Genomic DNA, 21,432 nt, shown 5'->3' on the forward strand with positions numbered 1-21,432 from the left:
TCTGAGGACGGCTGGGTCCCACCTCTTCTGACCCCGCTCCCCCAGGAGACGCCTGTGGCACTGGGCGCCCGTAAGGTATAGGTCGAGGAGGGCAGGGTGGCGCCTACTGGCTGCCCTCAGAGCTGGACTGGGCGGCCGCCTCCAGTCTGCGGAGCACGCTGGCTGCGTAAGAAACGAGCTCCTGCAAGGAGAAGGCGGTCGGCTGCTGTGGGCGGTCTCTGGGCGTGCGCCGAGGACACCACCCCTGCCCCGTGGGATGTCCTGCAGTCCCGGTGGGGCCGTGCAGTGAGGCAGGGAGGGCCCCCCAGCGCTCACCAGGCTGGAAGTGAAGCGTCCGTGGATCTCCGCAACCAGGGGCTGGATGCCGCTGCACGCCAGCTCAGACAGGATCTCCTCTGCGGGCAGAGGGGGGTCCTGAGGCCAGCACAACAGGGCCAGGCCCCCACCCTTCGGGGCTCAGTGCTTGGCCCAGCGTGTTCCTGCCCTCCCCCCCCCCCCCCCCCCCCCCAGACAGCCACAAGCCAGGGCCCTCACTGTACGCGGCCAGGTGGGCCAGCAGCAGGCACATGCTCTCCACCACCTCCGGGTCATCACGGTGCAGCTGGTACGTCTCCAGGATGAGGTCCAGGCCGCTGCCGCTCTCCCTAGGCATCACCACCTGCAGGGCTGCCAGCTCTGAGGGAAGGTAGGGGTCGTTCCCTGATGGGTGGGCCTGAGGGTCCTCCAGCAGATGGGGGACGGCCATGCTGAGTTTGTGGGGTTGTTGAGAGCCCAGAGCGCTGTGGGCAGCAAGCGTCGGCCAGCTGAGGACACCACGGTGGCCTCGGTGACTTCAGCAGTCAGGCCGTGACCACTCTGCACCTCTGGAGTGTTCTCCGGCAGAGGGCACCCATCTCTCCACCCCAGCCGTCTCCCAGGCTGGAGGAGGGAGTGTGCCCCCACGCGAGGAGGCCCGTCAAGGCAGGTTAGACCCGGCTCCTGATGCCGTGTGGTCCTCAGGAGTCCTGAGGGAGGCGGACACCCCAAGGTGCCGATCGATCCTCGAAGGCGGCAGAGCCGAGGCTGCCCCCAGACTCCGACTCGCGTCTGGCTCACTGGGTCCTGACAACCCGGCTCCCGCGTGCGGAGCCTCCAGCCTCTGCTCTTGGGGCTCTAAGTCCTGTCTCCTCCCCGTTTGATGGGATCTCAGAGGGAGTGGGGCAGGCCTGCAGCCTAGGTTGTCTCCATCAGAAAGGGGAGACCCTGCCCCACTGCAGAGCTGCTCCAGGAGTGGGGGTCACCCCGTCTAGCCTGTGCACCCAAGGGGACTGGACCTCACAGGCTGAACCACCCTGATGCAGCGGGCAGCCTTGGCGGACTCCAGGCCCCGAGAGTCTCTGGAGGGCTGTGGTCCCGGGTCGGGCGCAGAGCCTGGCCGGGGGCTGAGTGACAGGTGGGGTTCAGACCCTGTCTGCTCTGCTGACTTCAGAGCCACACCTGGAGGAGCACCCCTGCTCACACCAAGCGTGTTGGGCGGGGGGGCGGTCACGACACAGGGTCGCACCCGCGAGTGTGACGTGGGTGCAGAGGACGCCTGCACGCTGGGACTGGGTGCTTCCCTGCTTTGGTGTGTGCGTGGTTCTGGTCTGTGGGCCACCAGCAGGCTTCACTGGGAAGCCCGCCCCCCGCCTCCGAGCAGCAGCCCCGTTGGGCCCAGGCTCACCGGACGCCTTGGCGAGGCTGGCCAGCCCGCGGTAGGCGTTGTTCAGCAGCAGGACTCGGTCCTGGCACAGCTGCACGCTCCGCAGCAGCAGGTCCGCCACCTCCGCGCACTCCTGCTCCTGGACACAGCCTGCGGAGGGGCCCGCATGCCTCTGTCCAGGGGCCTGGCCAGCCCCCCGGCCCTGGGCCCCCAGCTGCTCACCCAGCAAGGACAGCAGCCACAGAACTGAACAGCCGGCTTCGGCCATCTCTGCATCCTTGGGGAAGGTGGCCAGCACCTCAGTGACAAGAGCTGGGGCTCTCTCCAAGGGGGCCTTGTTCACGATGACAGCTGCAGAGGGATGGGGTGAGGAGGGGTCGCCTGTGTCCCGGCATGGGGAGAAGTACCTGCTGTGTGCGTGGCCCCCACCCCCGCCTGCCACGGGGACAGCAAGAGCTGTGGGGTTCAAGGTCTGCCATCCGAGATGGGGAGATGGGAGGGCCGACTCCAGCCTGCTGAGCAAGTCTGGACAGGCATTGGACCCCAAGGGGAGGCTTGGGGCATCTTGCACCCAGCTGTGCTCAGGGCCTCCAAGGCTGGGAGATCTCTTGGGAAAATGACTGTCCAGGTGCTGGAGGGCCAAGTGGAACCTGGAGAGGGAGCCATTCAGCTGGCGAGGGTCCCCATTTCTGAATCAAAAGTCAAAGAGAGGTCGCCCAGTGCTAGAGCCCGCGTGTGAGACCAGGGCAGCCCCTGATGGGCAAGCAGAGGGCCTCCCAGGCGGGCGGGCAGGCGGGTGGGGGCCCAGGGTCGGGGTCTGCCCCTTCCTTTCTCCCAGCTCTCGGGTGGTCAGGGAGCACCGGAAGGGGTGCCAGCCCTGGGCTCACTCACCGTCCGCCAGCAGGGCCCAGAGCAGGCTTAGGCCGTGGATACAGATGTCCCTGTTCCTGGGGAGGCTGTCCAGGCGCTGCAGAATGTCCTCAAACAGCCCAGCTCTCTGCACCTCGTCTGTGGCCAGTCCTGTGGGCCAGCCTTGGAGTGAGGCCACGGAGAGCCCCTCCTCAAGAGGCCTTCCCTGGGGGCCCATCCCTTCTCTCCCGACCTCGGGCACTACGATCTCAATGCATGCTTAGTTACTAGAGCCTGCTCTGGGCCAGCCTCATGCCCAGCGTGGGACGCGGAAACAAAAGGGTACTATTGGACCACCCCCTGGGCCACCACTCCAGCACCTTGCATCCCATTACTGGGCTGGGACCAGCCTCCAGGGCTTCACTTCCAAGGTGTTTTCGCTCGGGTGGTAAGTGGACATGGCCAAGTGGCCCTGACTTATACCTGTTGTCCCGTCATGAGGGCGCCTGGCAGCCCTTTTCACTCCCTGCCGTGGGGTCTGGACTGTGGTGGGCTGGTTAGTGCGGGCAGGCTCCAGGTGGCCCTGGGCTCTCTGGGGCCCCAGCTTCCTATTGCAGAGGTGAGTGGTTGGACAGGAGTCAACTTGGGTAAGGCCCTGGGGGGTGACGCTCTCCTGCACGCCACCCCTTGGCCAGGACTTGCAGGTGGCCATTGTGAGGTGGGGCGGAGGGGCCTGAGGGGCAGCAATGGCAGGAACCTGAAGCCCACGGCGGTGCCACTGCCTGGCAGGGCCCGTGTCCGTGGGCAGAGGGACGCACGTGGGCGTGGGGCGACCAGAAGCAGTGTCTGTGCCCCCGTGGAGGGGCTGGGTGCCCCCCACCATGTGCCCAGCGCCCAAGGGTGGCACCCACCTTGGCTGGCCACGATGGTGAGCAGGCTGTAGACCATGACCAGGAGCTGCTCCTCTGCGGGGTAGCTCTGCAGGACGCTCAGCAGCACGGGGGTGATGGTGCTGGTGTTCGCTACTGTGGCCCCCGGGTCCTGGGCCAGCGCTGCGTGGGCCACAGGAGAGCAGGGTTTACCCCGGGCTAGGGGCAGGGCTCTGTGGTTGCAGGGAGGATGCTGAGGGCGGGGTGCAGAGCGGGTCCCCACAAGTGCTTGTGTGACCAAGTCAAGGACCGAGGGGCTGGGGGCCCTGCCAGGTGGGCCTGGGAGCCCGTGCCAGCATAGACATTTATCACAGAGTGGACATGTAAAGTGTTATGTGGGAATTCAACCTAAATGGTAAAGTTCAGAAAAGTAGTGAAATACTTCCAGTTTAAAAGCCAGGTATTTAAAGCTTTCTTTAAAGACTCCAGGAGGAGCCCAGACCGTCGGCTCCAGCCTCTCTCGCTGCCCCCTCAGCTGACCCCCTGGACGCCCACACCTAGGACCCCGCCCAGCCTGCCTGGGGGGTGGGTGGTCACACCACAGAGCCCCTCCACCCCATCCAGCTCCTCCTCTCGTGCCTGGAGACCAGCCAGAGCAGGGAGGAGCCGGCCCAGGGCCCCAGAGCAGGTCACAGGCAGGCCCCGGGTGCTGCCCCAGTCTCCTGGCCACGTTGTGCCATCCTGGGGTGGGGCTGGGTGGCAGAATGCCCAGAGGGTCGGATGCCAAGCCCAGACCTGGTGGGGGGGAGGGAGCCGCCCCGGGCCCAGGGTGGGTGTGGGGGGCGGGGGGAGCCCACGTTGGCCCAGGGTGGGCGTGGGGGGCGGGGAGCCCACCTTGGCCCAGGGTGGGCGTGGGGGGCGCCCCGGGCCCAGGGTGGGTGTCGGGGGCGGGGGGCCCACCTTGGCCCAGGGTCCGCAGCAGCAGGCCACAGGCACACAGCTGTATGTCCAGCATCCTCTGGTGCCGCTTCATGGTGGTGAGCAACACCTCCACCAGCTCCGCCGGCCACGGCAGACCTGGAGGGGGAGACAGTAGCAGGTGAGGGGAGGGGCGTGGACCAGACGAGGGACCAGCCCCCGCTGGGAGTCGGGGGCATCGCGTGTGGGCCCTGGGTGACCGGGCACCACCTGTCAGGTGTGCCATAGCTGGCTTCCTATCCCAGCAGCTCTACAAGGTCAGCCCTCCGGCTGACAGACGAGAACCCAGGTGGTGTGACTCGAGAGTGCCAGCGCCCTTGGCCGTGGCTGCCCTCAGAGGGGACGTCTGCAGTGCCTTAGACTGTCGGCTCAGCAGCCAGGGACCTGTGCCGAGCACGGGGGTGGAGGGAGCAGGCTGTGGCGGCAGGGTCCAGGCCCAGCTGTGCCCCTTCCCACTGCCATCCCCTCTCCCAGCCTGTGTCCTTGTGGTGAGAATGACAAGGTCAGAGGTGCTGGCGCCTGGGAGGCCATGGGTCCCTTCAAAAGGGACCCAACACTGCCCTCACCTTCCCCGGGAGCAGACTCTCCCTGCCCGTGGACTCTGTCCTGGCCACAGCCCAGCTCGATGGGATCGTGGGGAGGGAGGAGGGAAGGGAAACGACCGAGGGGAGGTCTCCGCGGCCTCATGACCGGGCTGGGGCTCAGCCTCCATGATATCTGCAGCCCAGCCACTGGACAGCCTGCTATAGAAGGATGGACGGTGGGTGGATGGAGGGGGATAATGGACAATGGATGGAAGGGATGGATGGTGGGTGGATGGGTTCCTGAATGTAATATTCAGGCTGGTGAGACAGGTTGAGTGGAGACATCTTCCAAAACCATGTTTTGGCAGAATTAATGGTATTATTAGTGTTAATAATCGATGGAGATGCACGCTTGAGAGGTGGGTAGGTTGGTGCATCTATGCAGGCAGTGAGCAGCGTCTGTGAAAACATGAAGTACCCAGGCCTGCACATCTGGGGTCTTACTGCGCCGAAACGGACAGAGCATACAAACGCCCCAGTGGTCCGTGTGACTTCGGTTACGATACTGGGAAATCAGCAGCCACTCAGATGCCTGACCAGAGGGACGGTGGAGAGGCGGGGTGTCTGTGTAGCGTCCATGAAAAGCAGGTGGGAAGAGGCCACAGGAGTTGGTTCTGACCCCGAGCCACCCACCACCCTCGGCTCGGTAAAAGAAGTCCCGCGTCTGCTCCCAGCAGGCGGTGAAGCCGCGGATGCTGACGGGCCAGGCCGCAGCGGAGTCGGCGAGGCGCGCTGGAGGGGGCGGGTGGGGCTGGGACGTGGGGGCGGGCGGGGAGCTCTACCCAGCTGGTCATCAGTCATCCTCAGGAGCCTCTTCAGGGCCCTGTGCTGGACTTCGGGGCGGCTGGAGAAGTTCTGCATGACCTCTACAGGGGACAGCGCAGCGCGGGGAGGCCTCGGCTCAAGGCCCATCTGTGAGCCCCCACCACACAGACACACGTGACCAGGCGTGGGGCCACGCCCTTATCCCCACCTCCTGGGCGGAGCCACCGGGCCAAAGTCCAGGGTCAGCCTCAGCGCCCACCCAGGAGGTTCAACTCGGGCAACTCCCTCCAGGCCACTCAGTCAGCGGGTGATAGGCTTCAACTGGACCCAGCTGTCCGCCTCCAAAGCCCATAACCACGAGACGGGGAGACTGGGCAGCTAGGACCCAGGGGGTGCCCCTTCCCCAGAAAGGGAGGCAGAGGTGGTCCACTGGGGGTAGGTGGGTGGGAGGGAGTCCCTTATCGTAGCCCAGGTGGGGGGCCACTGAAGGGGAGGAGGGAGTGAAGGGCCCACCCACACCAGGGGCAGGGGGTGGGAGGGCAGAGCCAGGCCTGAACTGAAGGTGACCTGCAGACCCACCGTCCACCCGAGAGCAGAGGCGTGGCCCCGGCAGGAGCAGGCAGAGGGGTCTATTGAGCAGGGCCAAGCTCGGGAGGGACGAGGGGCAAGCCCACCGGCCGCACGGGAGGAGCAGTCCCGGGGTCCCCCCGCGCCGGCCCCTGGGGCCCCTGTCGTCACCGAAGGTGCTGGCCACGTTGCTGTCGAGCAGCATGTCGATGATGAACTCAGGCACCACCTGCCGGTGCAGCACCAGGGCGATGCTGGAGGACCGGAAGTTGCTGCGCACGAAGGTCAAGTGAATCACATCCCTGGGGAGGAGCAGAGAGCCGCCGCCTGCGCCCGCGCCCCGCTCGCTGGCAGCTGCGGGACCCCCACTTTCTGTGGGTGCCCACTTTGCAAGCACCTCTCACAGCGGGCGCCCCAGCTCGTCCCATCCAGGAGGGGCCCTGCACTCGCACCCGCGTGGACGCCTCCATCCATAATGTAGACCAAAAAAAAAACCCCCCACAGTTCCCGGCTGTGTTGAAATAAAGGTGAACAGAACGCAGGATGGATCATTTTGTCCTTCTGACTTTAAAATACCTTAGAATTCAAACATGCTCCTGGGCCCGGGGCCACGCCCCTGTCGGTCCAGGACTCAGAGGCGTGGCCACAGTTTGGGACAGCCCAGCCTGGAGGAGCCACTGTCCGCGGATGAAGCGCTTTGTGGCCGCTGAGAGACTGAGAGGGGGAGATGGTGACAGCCAGAGCGAGATGGGACCCCGGGGCCTGAGCTCACCTGACGGTGACTCGCTCCCCCGGGTCGGCCTGGAGCATCAGAGGCAAGAGGGACTGGAAGGTTTCCGCGTCGGGGACCTTCCTCTCCTCCATGGTCCTCAGGACGCCGCTCAGGCTGTCGGGGGAGCTCCGGATGTTCTTCCGCAGGTGCATGGCCTCCAGCGTCTAGGAGAGAGGGCCGCTGTGTACTCTCCCAGCGGGAGGGAGGAGGCAGAGGGCGCTGAGGTGGCCGCCGCTGTCAGGAAGGCATGGAGACCGCCCGTGCCCCGGAGTTCTGGTCCAGAGAAGAAATGCAGGTTTGGAGAAAAGCCCGTGGCCATCTCACTGGCCGGAGGGAGTTTGGGACAACCTCCCCCCACGGCCGGGACCCCACGGCGGGCCGGTCAGCGCATCTGAACTGGGTGGATCTTGTCCCCGAGGGGCTGCCGTGGGGGGCGGGTTGGCATGTTACCAGCATCGCCCCCACACAAGGGCCCAGCGGGGCGGAGTGCAGGGGGCTTCACACGGGGCACACCCACAGCAGAAGGATGCCATGGGGGGTGTGCACCCCCCTCAGGGCCAAGGTGGGCTCCTGGGGGCTGAGGGGTGGGGGCAGGCGGGAGGCTCTCACGTCCAGGAAGGAGCAGCTGGCCATGTCCAAGACAATGCAGCCCAGGGACCAGATGTCGGATTTCTGGCTGAAGGAGAAGCTGAGGGCTTCGGGGGCCATCCAGGACTTCTGGAAGGGGTCTGTTGGCAGGAGCGAGGCGGGGCATGTATGAGTCCTGGGCTCCCCGGGGAAGCAAGCAACTTGAAAATGGGCCCTTGGTCACTCTCCTCGGGGGAGGGAGAGACATGCTGTCTGAGGCCCCGGGTCAGTAAGATCCTGGCCCGCGAGGCTGGGGCCCACCAGGCCGGCCGTGTGCGCCCCTGAGTCTCATGGTGGCTGCAGGAACAGGCGGACGGGGCATTTCCAGGAAGGCTGAGACCCGCGCGCCCGTTCAGCATCTTGCCTCTACGTGTCCGGACCTCGAGGCAAAGTTCTAGGTGCCCTGCCCCAGTTTCTCAACTTGCAGCCCAAACAGGGAGCCAGAAGAGCAGGATCCCCGTCCAGCTCTCAGCGCCTGACCTGCCTAAGGCACCCCCCTCCCTCTCTGGACCCACACTGCCCAGACAGGGGTGGCTCCAAGGACCCCTGCCATCTACGCCGCCAGCAGACCCGCCCACCCATCCATTCATCCACCTGGACCGTTCACCCACTCATCTGTCAACCCATCCATCCACCCATCCACCTGTCCACCTGTCTGCATGTCCATCTACCCACCCACCCCCCGACCCACTCATCTGTCAACCCATCCGTCCATCCACCTGTCCATCTGTCTGCATGTCCGTCCACCACCCGCCTGTTCACCCTTCCAGCAAGGGCAGCATGCCACCAGCACCTGCCAGCCGAGGGCTCTGCCGTGTCCGGTGGAGAGCCGCCCTCTCCTCTCACTGCCCTGATGGCTGTTAGGCTTGAAGCCCAGCTCCCTTTGCCCTGTGGTCTTTTCAGAGGATGGAAACATCTGTCTGATTCCTCACCTCTACCATCTCCTGGGTTATTCTGAGGCTCAGTAAAGAAATCCAGCCCGAGGGGCTTCCCTGGTGGTGCAGTGGATAAGAACTAGCCTGCCAGTGCTGGGGATACCAGTTCAATTTCTGGTCCGGGAAGACCCCACAGGCTGTGGAGCAACCAAGCCTGGGTACCACCACTACAGAGCCCGAGTTCTGGAGCCTGCGAGTCGCAGCTCATGAAGCCTGAATGCTCCAGGGCCCGCAGGCCAAAACTACTGAAGCCCATGTGCCTAGAGCCTGTGCTCTGCAACAAGAGAAGCCTCCGCAGTGCGAGGCCAGCACACCGCAACTGGAGAGCAGCCCCCGCCGTCTGGAACTAGAGAAAGCCCGTGCAGCGAAGAAGACCCCGCACGGCCACACATAAATAAGGAAACGCAGCCGACCTAGTGCCCGGGTCCACCAGCCCTCCCCCCGCGCCTCCCTCCCCTTCCTTCCTGCGGAGACCTCCCTTCCCCCTCCACGAAGGTGAGCATTTTCTGAGTGTCTTCGGGACCATGCGTGTGCCCCCGCCCCCCGTGGTACCCTGCTCGGTTACAGCCCAGGCAAGGGGGTCTCTGAGGAGTCCACAGAAGCCTGGGGTGGGGGGCGGTCTCTGGGGCCCTTCTGAGCAAGGAGAGGTTGCTGTTGCCTTGTTTCAGCTTCTAGAGTGGCCCCTGCCCTTGGACCCCCCCCTTGAGGGAATGGCCCCCGCTGCTCCCAGCCACCTTCCTCCGCCCGGACGTTCCACTTGGCCTTGTCGGTCATGAGCGTGTTGGAGCTCAGATCCTGCAGTTTGCAGTGGTCGTTGCTGACGAGGGCAATGTTGGAGGGCTTGAGGTTCCTGCAACCGAGAGGCGTGCCCTTCCACCCGCTGCCCGGTGGGGCCACTTCTTCGGATCCTCCATTCCTGTCACACCTAGGGCCCCCACCCCTTCTCCCCCCGCCTCAGTAAATGCCCTATTGGGACCACTTTAAAAATACCGTTTCCTGTAAGCTAAGTACACTGTCACTTCAAACAGGGAAAACGAAGCAACTACAAGCAGGGAACCTAGCGATCGGCCCGCGGTCCCTCCACCAACAGCCTCCCAGATCTCAGCCAAGAGCTCGTTTGGGGCCCGGCGTCCCATCAGGATCCCGAGCGCTCCCTTCCTACGTCGGTTCACACAGTTTTCTCTCCTTCTGACGGGGGCTCTACGGTGTGCAGCTGCACTGCTTCTGCAATGCCCAGGGTCAGCAGCTCGGCCTGGGCATGCCCGGAGGCCCTGGGTGCTGCTGTCTGCTTCTTTCCTTGCACTTTAGAACCTCCCACCCCAGGTGTGCCTGGGGAGGGTCGTGGAGGGGGTGGCACTCCCTCTGAGTCTGGGAGGTGCTCCTGGAGGAGCAGGGCCCGCCCTCGTCCGGCTGCCCCTCCCTCCCGTGGGCCTGCCCCCTGCGGACGCTGCCCTGGGAGGCGCCACCCCCCGGGAGGGGCCTGGCCACCCGCTCACCTGTGCATGAGGTCCAGGTGGTGCAGGTAATCCAGCGCGTCCAGCACCTGGCCCAGCATGTTCTGCAGCCACTGGGGAGGAAGAGACGCCAGAATGGGGGACCGGAAAGCGCCCGCCCTTCACAGGCAGCTCGGGGCCGCTCAGTGCAGCCCATGGGGTCCGGCCCATTCCCCCCATGGGTCCAGATGGGCCTGAAGCCAGTGGCCGACAGCTCAGAGCCAGTGCGGGAACTTCTGCTGCAGGCTGCGTGGGGGCCCTCAGGACAGCAAGACCTCGTCAGTTGCAAGGCCCTGAGTTCCAGCCCCACACTCTTGTCCCTGGGTTCCAGCTCTACCTGCACCCTACCCCTCGAGGGTACCAGAGATGCTGAGTGTTCACCTCTCACTTGGACTTCCCCTGCCCAGGTCATTGGCGTGAAAAGAGCCCTGAGAACATTCTGGAAGCAGTTTGTGTCAGCAACAAGATCCATGTAGTTTCCAGGGCAGTGAGTTTCACACCGTGTTCCTTGAGAGACCCCACCTAGGGTGCTGGAGAGGGGCTGAGGGGGCAGGACCTTGGGCTTCCTCCTCCCACTGACCCCAGGCCCGAGTAGAGTGCCTCTGCCCTCCTTACTGGGGTTCTGAGAACATCCTGTGCTCCTGACAGGGTTCTCCTACAAACAGAAAGTTTGAAACCCACTCTGAGCCTGTCTCCAGGCCCACCTTGGGAGAGGAGCTGGCTGCCCCTCAGAACACCCACCAGCACCCACCCACCGCCAGCAGGGAGATGGTTCCCAGAGGCCCGCAGACCAGAGGTGTGTTCAGAGCAAAAGTCACGTGGTGTGGGTCACAGGCCAAAATGTGAAAGCGAGATAGATCCAGTCTGAGGACGACGACAGATCAAAATATTGTCTTAATCCTGGGCCAAGAACAGCTTCCCTGAAGGCTCAGAAGGCAGCAACAGAGCAAACACTGATGAGCCGCAGCTCGTGACAACTGAGAAAGTGAGCCGGCAGCCGCAGACTAGGAGACGTCCGGACACCGTGTCCAGAGCACAGACACAGCTCGTGTCAATCAACAAGACGGACGACCTCGCGTTTAAACGGGGCGGGGCCTGAACAGACACCACAGAAGATACCCGATCGGCCAAAAGGTGCTCACCGTGACCAAGCTCGAAATCAGCGAACTGAAATGTGATGTTTAATTAAAACTAACAAGTCTGGGATGTCCCTGGTGGTCCTGTGGTTAGGACCCTGTGCGCCCAGCGCTGGGGGTGTGGGTTTGATCCCTGGTCGGGAATGAGCTCCCACACCCCACATGCCGTAGTGAAGACCAAAGACCCTGCGTGCTGCCACGAAGACCCGGCGCAGCCACATGAAGAAACACTGACAGGAGGAGGACTGACGCTGCAGTGCGGGCCAGACGCGCAGCCCAAGGGCCGGATGCACAGCCCGAGGGCCACCGCTTGAGGGTCAGCACCAAGTTGACTAACCATCCCGGAAGCCCGGGACGCTGGCCACAGCACTGCACGCAGCCACTCTCTGTCCCGGCGGCTCCACGCCGAGGGACTCCCCCAGGAAACAGATGTTTCGGTCCATCAGACACACGTCCCGCAGTGTTCGTGGTGGCCCTTGGTCACAACAGCCCCAAACTGGAAGCAATCCAGATGCTCACTGCCCTGGACCAGCTGCGCGACGGAGGTGCGGCCATCCGATGGAGCGGCACCTGGCCGTGGACAAGCACGGTCTCCTGACACAGTTCAGTTCAGCCGCAAAGTTGTGTCTGACTCTTTGCGACCCTGTGGACTGCAGCACGCCAGGCCTCCCTGTCCATCACCAACTCCCAGAGCTTGCTCAAACTCATGTCCATCAAGTCAGTGATGCCATCCAACCATTTCATCTTCTGTTGTCCCCTTTTCCTCCTGCCCTCAATCTTTCCCAGCATCAGGTCAGTTCTTTGCATCAGGTGGCCAAAGTACTGGAGCTTCAGCTTCAGCATCAGTCCTTCCAGTAAATATTCAGGACTGATTTCCTTAAGGATTGACTGGTTTGATCTCCAAGGGACTCTCAAGAGTCTTCTCCAGCACCACAGTTCAAAAGCATCACCTGGTGTGAGTCAGGTGTGAGTCACCTGACACTCACAGGTGAGCAAATCTCAAAGCACCAGGATGAATAGGTGAAACCAGACACAGGCGAATGTCACGCTGTCCGAGCCCGTCTGCGGGAACTTCAGGGACACGCAGGGGATCTCCGGAGGCGGCAGTCGAGCCTGGGCACCGGCTGGGGGCGTCTGGAGGGCCAGGAGCACTTGGACCTCACGGGAGGCAGGGACGGAGTGTCCGCCCATGCAAAATGCAGCCCGCTCTACAGAAAGATCTATGCACGTTACGGTAGGCAAATACCTTCATTCCTAAGCGTCAGAAGAAATGAGCCCGGGCTCCAGTGGTGCCAGCCCCCACCGCCAGTGCCCCTCTGCCCCCCGCTGTGGGGCCTCCCACGGTCCAGGTGGGCCCCAGGCCTGGTATCCCTGACAGTCTGTCTTACCTCGGAGTCCATGGCTGTCTTTGCCGCCCTGTTCTTCTCAATGACATTCTGGAAGCTTTCCTTGTGGTACTCCATCACCAGGCAGAGGAACAGAGAGGAGATCTGCTGGGGACACAGCCCCTTAGCCGGGTCCCACCTGGACCCCTTAGCCAGGTGCCGAGTTCCGGCACCTGGCAGCCCAGGCCTGGGACCTCCTGGGCCATCACTGCTCCAGGACCTTCCTCCCCCGGGCCACCACCAGCGGTGGCTACGGCAGCACTGCCCCCATCCCCCAGTGTGGACACGGCCCATCACGAGTGGCTCCCCGCTCCCGCCCCACCCCTGTCTACACGAAGCCCCTTGGGCTTTTCTTAAAGGTGCGTACGTCCACCATGGCACATGCAGGTCACAGCGCCTGGGGCCCTGGCACCTTCGTCCCTTAGGGCTCAGCTGAGACCCACTCCTCCCTGAGGGGCCTTGCCTGACGGGACCCAGCAGCCCCCAGCTCAACCACGTCTGGGGTAACTGGCAGGCAGGCCTCGGGGTCCCTAGAAAGACAAGGAGTCAGACGGCCACTGGGACCCAGCGCAGGGCTTAGGGGCTGCCAGGCCCAGACCTGAGAAACACTGGGTTGTTGCCAGCTGGTTTCTCCCAGCCTTCTCCTGGAAAGTGGGATAATGAGCCCCACGCAGAGGCTGTAGGGTCCCAGGCGAGATGCCACCCAGAAGCCCCTGCATGGCCCAGAGGGTGCAGAGCCAGGGGGAGCCTCGCAGAGGTCCTGCCATTGGCGCTCACAGGGTTACAACCAGCCGGGTGGGGGGCCCTCTGTGCCCGCTGAGTCCGCGGGTCGGCTCTGACCCACCTCACTGTTCCACGTGATGAAGAGCTCCTGGTAGATGGAGATATGGGCATGCTGAAGCTTTAGCAGCGGCATCAGCTGTGGACAAGGGCAGAGGAGGTGGTGGTGTGGGGAAGACCGCATCTCAGCCATGCTCCTCTGTCCAAGGCAGGGGCGGGGGTCCCGGGAGGGTGGGCGGCCTGGAGGTTAGGAGCCAGATGGCCCAGGGTGAGTCCTGTTTCCGGATGTGCTGGCTGTGCTGTATAACGGAGGGCAGGCTCCTCCACCTCTCAGCCGCCCAGCCCCACCTGGAAAGAGCAGTAGCCATGGTGTCTGCCTCATGGGGTGTCAGGAGGACCAGGTGGGCCGATGCAGGCAGAATGCCTGGGGTCGGAAACAAACAGAGTCTGGGATGTCTGGAGAAGGGGGTGTGGCCAAAGGGAGGAGGGTACTGCTGTGCCTGGGCCCCCTGGCCCCCTGGCCTCCTGGCTGTGGGCACTAGAGGTCACAGGCCCCTGCCCTCAGCTCCAAGTGCTTTGAAAACAAACACAGTTAGGCGGCAGAAGTGGCTCCCTTAGCAACCTGGAGCCAGATGGACTGCTGCTCATGATGGTGGGTTGGGTGTGAAAGGCAGTGGCCTAGCAGGATGTGGGAGGGAGTTGGGGGGAGTATGATGCTTGGGGGGGTACAGGATGGCCCCCCACTTCTTTCTTCCATGAATGTGGCCTGGGTCCATCAGCGTGCCTCAGACACGCTGTGGACAGAATAGCTGCTGGTAAAGCTAAAAAGCTCGTGATTCCAGAAAGAAGAGCTACGGGTGGCCATTAGATGGGAGGGGAGACATTTAGCTCGTGTAAAATTCAAGAAGAGCAGAGAAAACAACTCAGAGCCTTTGCCCAGCAAACTGAAGTATACGCAGCTGTTTCTGCCCTTATAAATCAGGATGTTACCGTCAGTGCCGACTGGCAGATCTAAGGAATGTAGAAGAGTTTATGTTTTCTTTGTTAAACAATTCTCTATTTTCCAAATTTTCTGTTGTAACTGATACTTTCATAATTGAAGAAAAAGACCTTTTAAAAGATGGTTATTGGTAGAACAGCCTAGGGACCTAGCCAACATTTAAAGGTAGTCTTCTTTGAGAATGTATATTCTAAGTTGTCGGCACCTGGATTTGGAAACAAATGTTTGGGGCACAGACGCCCTTCGTGACCTGGGGCATGTGGCTCCACGGCACCAGCCAGGCTGGTCCTGACTCTCCAAGCCCCCAGCAGCTCCCGCCCTTCACGCCACAGGCGGGCACAGAACAGGCACTGTGTGTCCTGTATCACGTCCTCTGGAGAGGTGGTCCCCCAGACAGTTACCTCCTCCAGGGCCTCATTGGCCTGATGCTCATCAATGCACTCCACCTAGAGGAGCACAGGAGAGCTCGGTCAGTCAACACGCAGTGAACACCCTCATCGAGATCACCACCAGCGCCATCACCACCTCCACCACCAAGATCCCAGTCACTACTTTCATCATCACCACCGCTATGATCACCGCCATCACCATCAAAATCCCAGTCACGACCATCATCGCCACCATTATTCACCAGGGGTGCCAAGCTCCTATCGTTCAGGACCCACCACACAGCGCCAGATGGGCCTGGAGAGGTTCTAAGGGATGGATCCAGAAATACTTTAAGCAGTGAGATCATCGTTGCTCCTATTGCAAGGGTAAGTTTAGGACAGCCTAACACAAACCCCAGAGAATCACTGACCATTTTCAGACCATCTCGAAAGCCGGGAAGAAAGCGTGTCACCTCCAGAGCCTAGGAGCCTGGCACAGTGCCAGCCTTATGGCTCACTCCTCACTCAGGTCGGGAGGCCTGTGCCCGGCGCCGAACGTGGGTGCTGGGGAACGTGTGCAGAGGGAGAGAGGGTGGTGGGCAGAGCCGCATCAACTTTGACTCTGCACCGTACTTGGCGGCAAAGACTGTGGGTGCACACTATCACCGCATCTTACCAGACCCTCACCCAGAACTTTTGCTCCTAAGATTTACCAGTGAAGAACGCTTGTAATCAGCTGATCACAGATGAACATGCAGTTGGTGGGTGATTGCCAGACCCACGTAAGGACCCCTGAAACAGGTGCACCGTGCATTCCTTTCCTCTCTTCAGGGCTCGTGCTTAAGTCATTTTGGCCAAAAACATACTGAGAGCTTTAAAATTATCACCTCTTTTTGAACTGGAAATCCCACCTCTAGGAATTTATCCCAAGGAGATCATGGATCCTCAAAAAAATTAACCGTAAGATTGTTCATCAGAGTTGCTTATTGTTGTTTAGTCACTAAGTTGTCTCTGACTCTCTGTGACCCTATGGACCCCATGGAGCCCGCCAGGCTCCTCTGTCCATGGGATTTCCCAGGAAAGAATACTGGAGTGGGCAGCCATTTCCTCCAGGGGATCTTCCCAACCCAGGGATCAAACTCGAGTCTCCTGTAAAGGTGGATTCTTTACCACTGAGTCACCAGGGAAGCCCTATCAGAGTTGCTTATACAGAGGGAAAAATCAAGAAAATTTTTGCGCTTATTGTCCCGAGTGGATAGGTGGGGCATCAGTCCTCGAGGCCAGTCCACAAAGGAGCAGGAGGCTGGTATGGACTCCCGGCCTGGCTGCCTCAGGGGAACTGCTGCAGAGACAGGAGGCCCGGTAGAGCGGAAGGGCGCCGGCAGCAGCCAGCAGCGAAGCTCTGGCCTAGACCCTCTGCTCTTCTGGACCACCTGGGCTTGGACATGCCAAGGTGCACACTACACATCCCCTGCAGGTGCGCACTCCACCCTGCCGTGCCAGCCCTGCTGAGGAGGTGGAGGAAGGGCCCAGGGTTGGTGTCCTGCCCTTAAACTTGTGTGACCTTGGGCAAGTCCCTGCCCCCAGCCCCCGGCCAGCCTCCTTCAGTTCAGTTCAGTCCAGTCCTCAGTCGTGTCCGACTCTTTGCGACCCCATGGACTGCAGCACACCAGGCCTCCCTGTCCATCGCCAACTCCCAGAGCTTGCTCAAGCTCATGTCCATTGAGTCGGTGATGCCATCCAGCCTCCTTATCCTTGGCTATAAAGAGGGGTCATCGGTCCCTCTTTGCTGAGTTGGTGGGTGGTTAAATAAGATGACAATTATGCCTGGTACCATGTCCACGTAAATGGGGAGTATGGTTGTGGTTGCTGGTGGAATAATCATGAGCATTCCTTCCCCTTCAAGGTGGAAGAGTTGAGTCTCCAGGGAACCCCAAGGAGCCTCATACCACCCCCACGTCTCCCCCCGCAGCCCCTCGCAACCCCTGGATCTGCCTCCCCGACTGCTGGCAGACAGGAACCCGGCTGTCACATGAGAAAGCCTTCCTCTAGGGTGGGGGAGATCCGTGTACGTTTGGGGCACTAGCCCCACTGGAGTGCCTCAGGCACGGCCTCTTACCTGCTTTATCACGCGTTTTGCTTTGGTTTTTGTCTCCTCTACCACCAGGTTCACCCCCAAAGCACCAGGATTCAGCCAGTCCAAGATCTACCAGCAAAAGAGAAGCTTTCAGGAAAACGTACACATCTTTGCACTTCTCAAAGTGTGCCCACCTCCAGTGTCTTTTCCGGTCCTCCTAACTTTCTTCGTGGACTAGCAAAGAAGGAAGTGACTCAGAAGGCTGAGGAGGCCTGCAAAGGCAGAACCTGAGCCCATCTCTCAGGGGCCGACTCTGGAGCTCTGTCCACCACCCCAGGCCCCTTCTCCAGTCTGTGGTTAGGACCAGCCAGGCGTCGGAGAGCCAGCACCTCCCTGGGGCAGAGGGTTTCTTCACTCACTGTAGCCCCTCAGGATCCCAACCTTCAGCGGCCACCTCCAAACTGGGCCGCCAAATAAGAACATAACTGGTCCATAATTGGTGCAATCATAAGCCATGACCCCATGGGAACCTGGCACGTGCCAAGCGCTTTACAGCCACCCACAGGTTGGCACTGTTGCCATCTCCTCGTTTCCACTGGAGGAAACTGAGACACCGGGAGCTGGGTCCTAGCCCAAGGCTATAGCACTAAGACCTCAGAGGGCCTGGCTTGGGCTGGAAGTCGGGGGTCTGACTCCAGAGATGGTGCATGAACACATGAGGCTGGGTGACACGAGTACGTTCATCAGAGGATGAAGGAAGGGGCGCTGCAGGATGCAGAGGAGTTTGTCCAGGCCGTGGGGCCCTCAGTCTAGGGACCCTCAGAGTCCAGAGAAGCTTTAGGGTTCTGTAACCCAGCACTTGTGGCCTGAAGCCTGCTCAGGGGGTGACAGGGGCGGAGACCTGACCGGATCATGCCCGTTTAAGAAGGCTCACACTCAGGCACGCTCAGGGGGCAAATGAAACAGTAAAATGCACTGGTGTCTCAATCAAGGCTTTTTTTTTTTTCCCCCTCTTAAAAAGTAACCTTGTTTTTAAAATTCTCTGGTCACCCAGAAGTGCATCGGCTTTACCACCGGCTCACTCCCCACCACACCCCCTCCCCGTCCCTCCCACACAAAGGGGATTCTCACAAAGGAAAACCTAACTTAATGAGTCACTGTCAGGTTAATGAATCTTTTTTACAAAGATTGACTCTAACATTTAATAAAGTTGACATTTAATAGATTTGGTAAACATTCAAATGGCTGTCTGAGGAAGCCTTACAAATAGCTGTGAAAAGAAGAGAAGCAAAAGGGAAAGGAGAAAAGGGAAAGACACAGCCATTGGAATGCAGAGTTTCAAACACTAGCAAGGAGAAGGAAGAAAGACTTCCCAACTGATCAATGCAAGAAAACAGAGGAAAACAATAGAATGGGAAAGACTGGAGATCTCCTCAAGAAAATGAGAGATACCGAGGAAACACTTCATGCAAAGGTGGGCACAATATAGGACAGAAACTGTATGGACCTAACAGAAGCAGAAGATATTAAGGTGACAAGAATACACAGAAGAACTACACAAAAAAGATCTTAATGACCCAGATAACCACGATGGTGTGATCACTCATCTAGAGCCAGACATCCTGGAATGCGAAGTCAAGTTGGCCTTAGGAAGCATCATTACAAACAAAGCTAGTGGAGGTGATGGAATTCCAGCTGAGCTATTTCAAATCCTAAAAGATGATGCTGTGAAAGTGCTGCACTCAATATGCCAGCAAATTTGGAAAACTCAGCAGTGGCCACAGGACTGGAAAAGGTCAGTTCTCATTCCAATCCCAAAGCAAGGCAATGCCAAAGAATGTTCAGACTACCACACAACTGCATTTATCTCACACCCTAGCAAAGTGATGTTCAAAATTCTCCAAGCTAGGCTTCGACAGTATGTGAACCAAGAACTTTCAGATGTTCAAGCTGGATTTAGAAAAGGCAGAGGAACCAGAGATCAAATTGCAACATCAGCTGGATCACAGAGAAAGCAAGGTGATTTCCAGGTAAACACCTACATCTGCTTCATTGACTACACTAAAGTCTCTGACTGTGTGGATCACAACAAACTGTGGAAAATTTTTAAAGAGATGGGAATACCAGATCAGCTTACCTGCCTCCTGAGAAATCTATGCAGGTCAAGAAGCAACAGTTAGAACCGGATTGGAACAATGAACTGGTTCCAAATTGAGAAAGGAGTACGTCAAGGCTGTATAGTGTCACCCTGCTTATTTAACTTATACGCAGACTACATCATGAGAAACACTGGACTGGAAGAAGCACAAGCTGGAATCAAGATTGCCGGGAGAAATATCAATAGCCTCAGATATGCAGATGACACCACCCTCACGGCAGAAAGCTAAGCAGAACTAAAGAGCCTCTTGATGAAAGTGAAAGAGAAGAGTGAAAAAATTGGTTTAAAATTCAACTTTCAGAAAACTAAGATCATGGCATCTGGTCCCATCACTTCATGGCAAATAGACAGGGAAACAGTAGAAACAGTGAGAGACTTTATTTTCTTGGGCTCCAAAATCACTACAGTTGGTGACTGCGGCCATGAAATTAAAAGATGCTTGCTCCTTGGAAGAAAAGCTATGACAAACCTAGACAGCATATTAAAAAGCGCAGACATTACTTTGCCGACAAAAGTCCATCTAGTCAAAGTGAAAGTGAAAGTTGCTCAGTCATGTCTGATTCTTTGCGACCCCATGGACTATACAGTCAGTCCATGGAATTCTCCAGGCCAGAACACTCGAGTGGGTGGCCTTTCCCTTCTCCAGGGAATCTTCCCAACCTAGGGATCGAACCCAGATCTCCTGAAATGCAGCCGGATTCTTTACCAGCTGAGCCACCAGGGAAGCCCAAGAATACTGGAGTGGGTAGCCTGTTTCTTCTTCAGCAGATCTTTCCAACCCAGGAATCGAACCGGGGTCTCCTTCATTGCAGGCAGATTCTTTACCAGCTGAGCTACCAGGGAAGTCCCCATCTAGTCAAAGCTATGGTTTTTCCAGTAGTCATGTATGGATGTGAGAGTTGGACCTTAAAGAAAGCTGGGTACCGAAGATGTGATGCTTTTGAACCGTGATGTTGGAGAAGACTCTTGAGAGTCCTTTGGACTGCAAGGAGATCCAACCAGTCCATCCTAAAGGAGATCAGTCCCGAATATTCATTGAAAGGACTGATGCTGAAGCTGAAGCTCTAATACTTTGGCCACCTGATGTGAAGAACTGACCTGATGCTGGCAAAGATTGAAGGCAGGAGGAGAAGTGGACGACAGAGGATGAGTTGGTTGGATGGCATCACCAACTCGATGGACATGAGTTTGAGCAAGCTCCGGAAGTTGGTGATGGACAGGGAGGCCTGGCATGCTGCAGTTGGTGGGGTCGCAAAGAGGTGGACACGACTGAGCAACTGAACTGAACTGAAACATTCATTTCTCTTTATTTTCCAAACTTCCTTTTGTTTTGTGAATTTTTTAGGCCCTAAACATTTTCACAAGCCCTGGAAAAGGCCCAGTTTCCCCCAGCTAGGGACTAGTGATGGAGTGTCTGGGAGCGTGAGGGCTGCAGATGTTGAGTTCTGAATGTTCTATGGGTTGCAGGAGCTGAAGCACATGGACCTGTGGGGGGAAAAGGATGAGGTTGTTTTCCAGCATCCTGTATTCAGACTGGAGAGGCCTTAATTTCATCCCTCATTTTAGAGAGGGGGAAATCCAATGCCAAGGGGCAAAGGACACCCAGGAGGTCACCTATGAGCTAGAGGCAAACACTGGCCCAACATGGGCACCTTGCCTCCCCGGGGTCAGACGTGGAAGCAGGGCGGCTTTTCAGGTGTGCTGTGCTTACTCGCTCAGTTGTGTCGGACATTTTGCAGCCCCCATGGACCGTAGCCCGCCAGGCTCCTCTGTCCATGGGATTCTCCAGGCAAGGATACTGGAGTGGGTCTATGCCCTCCTCCAGGGGATCTTCCCCACCCAGGGATCGAACCCGGGTCCCTCGCACTGCGGGGCGGATTCTTGACCAGCTGAGCCACCAGGGAAGCCCTGGGGGCCACAGGGACTGCGACCGTTAAACCGGTGGGGGGGCCGGTAGTGGCAGCAGGATCGGGTCCTGGGCTCGGCCCTGACCATCGGCCCCTCGTCGTCCCCACCTCCTCGCCAGGGGACCGCTCGGCACCTGGTACTTTTCCATAGGGTCTTGAGGGGAAGACCCGGCCTCCCTGTCCCTCTGCGGGGCGCTGGGGTGCACCTCTGGCCCAAGCCGCAGTCGGACCCCGGGCTGAGCATGCGCAGTGTGGCCCGCGTCCGGTGTGCGCCCATCCCCCACTCGGGGGGCACCCATCAGCCCCCGGGAGCTTGCCTGCCGACCCGGGCCCTACCCGCGTGAACTGCGCCCGCCGCTGCGTCCTTTCAGCAGGCCGGCCCTCAGGGGCGGGGCCTCGCGCGGGGAGGGCGGGGCCTGAGTGTGGCGGGCCGCGCGCGGCCCCTTTAAGGCGCGGCCGGGGCGGGCCCCGCGGCGCGGCCCCTTTAAGGGTTGGCCTACG

General features: G+C 59.8%; 1 protein-coding gene across 1 annotated transcript; it reads right to left on the minus strand.

The window, feature by feature from the left end:
- Positions 1-52: 52 nt before the first annotated feature.
- STKLD1 (serine/threonine kinase like domain containing 1) lies at positions 53-21,268 on the minus strand. The gene is given in 19 exon segments (XM_061154239.1): positions 53-181; positions 316-395; positions 535-675; positions 1,703-1,831; positions 1,904-2,032; positions 2,573-2,701; positions 3,436-3,582; positions 4,360-4,476; positions 5,744-5,827; positions 6,465-6,595; positions 7,066-7,229; positions 7,675-7,793; positions 9,362-9,477; positions 10,124-10,194; positions 12,645-12,746; positions 13,486-13,560; positions 14,823-14,867; positions 16,909-16,995; positions 21,066-21,268. Coding segments are annotated over 19 exon segments (2,109 nt in total). The 5' UTR covers positions 21,231-21,268; the 3' UTR covers positions 53-103.
- Between the last annotated feature and the right edge of the window lie 164 nt (positions 21,269-21,432).

The sequence above is a fragment of the Dama dama genome, chromosome 11, assembly GCF_033118175.1.
Source record: "Dama dama isolate Ldn47 chromosome 11, ASM3311817v1, whole genome shotgun sequence".
Taxonomy (NCBI): domain Eukaryota; kingdom Metazoa; phylum Chordata; class Mammalia; order Artiodactyla; family Cervidae; genus Dama; species Dama dama.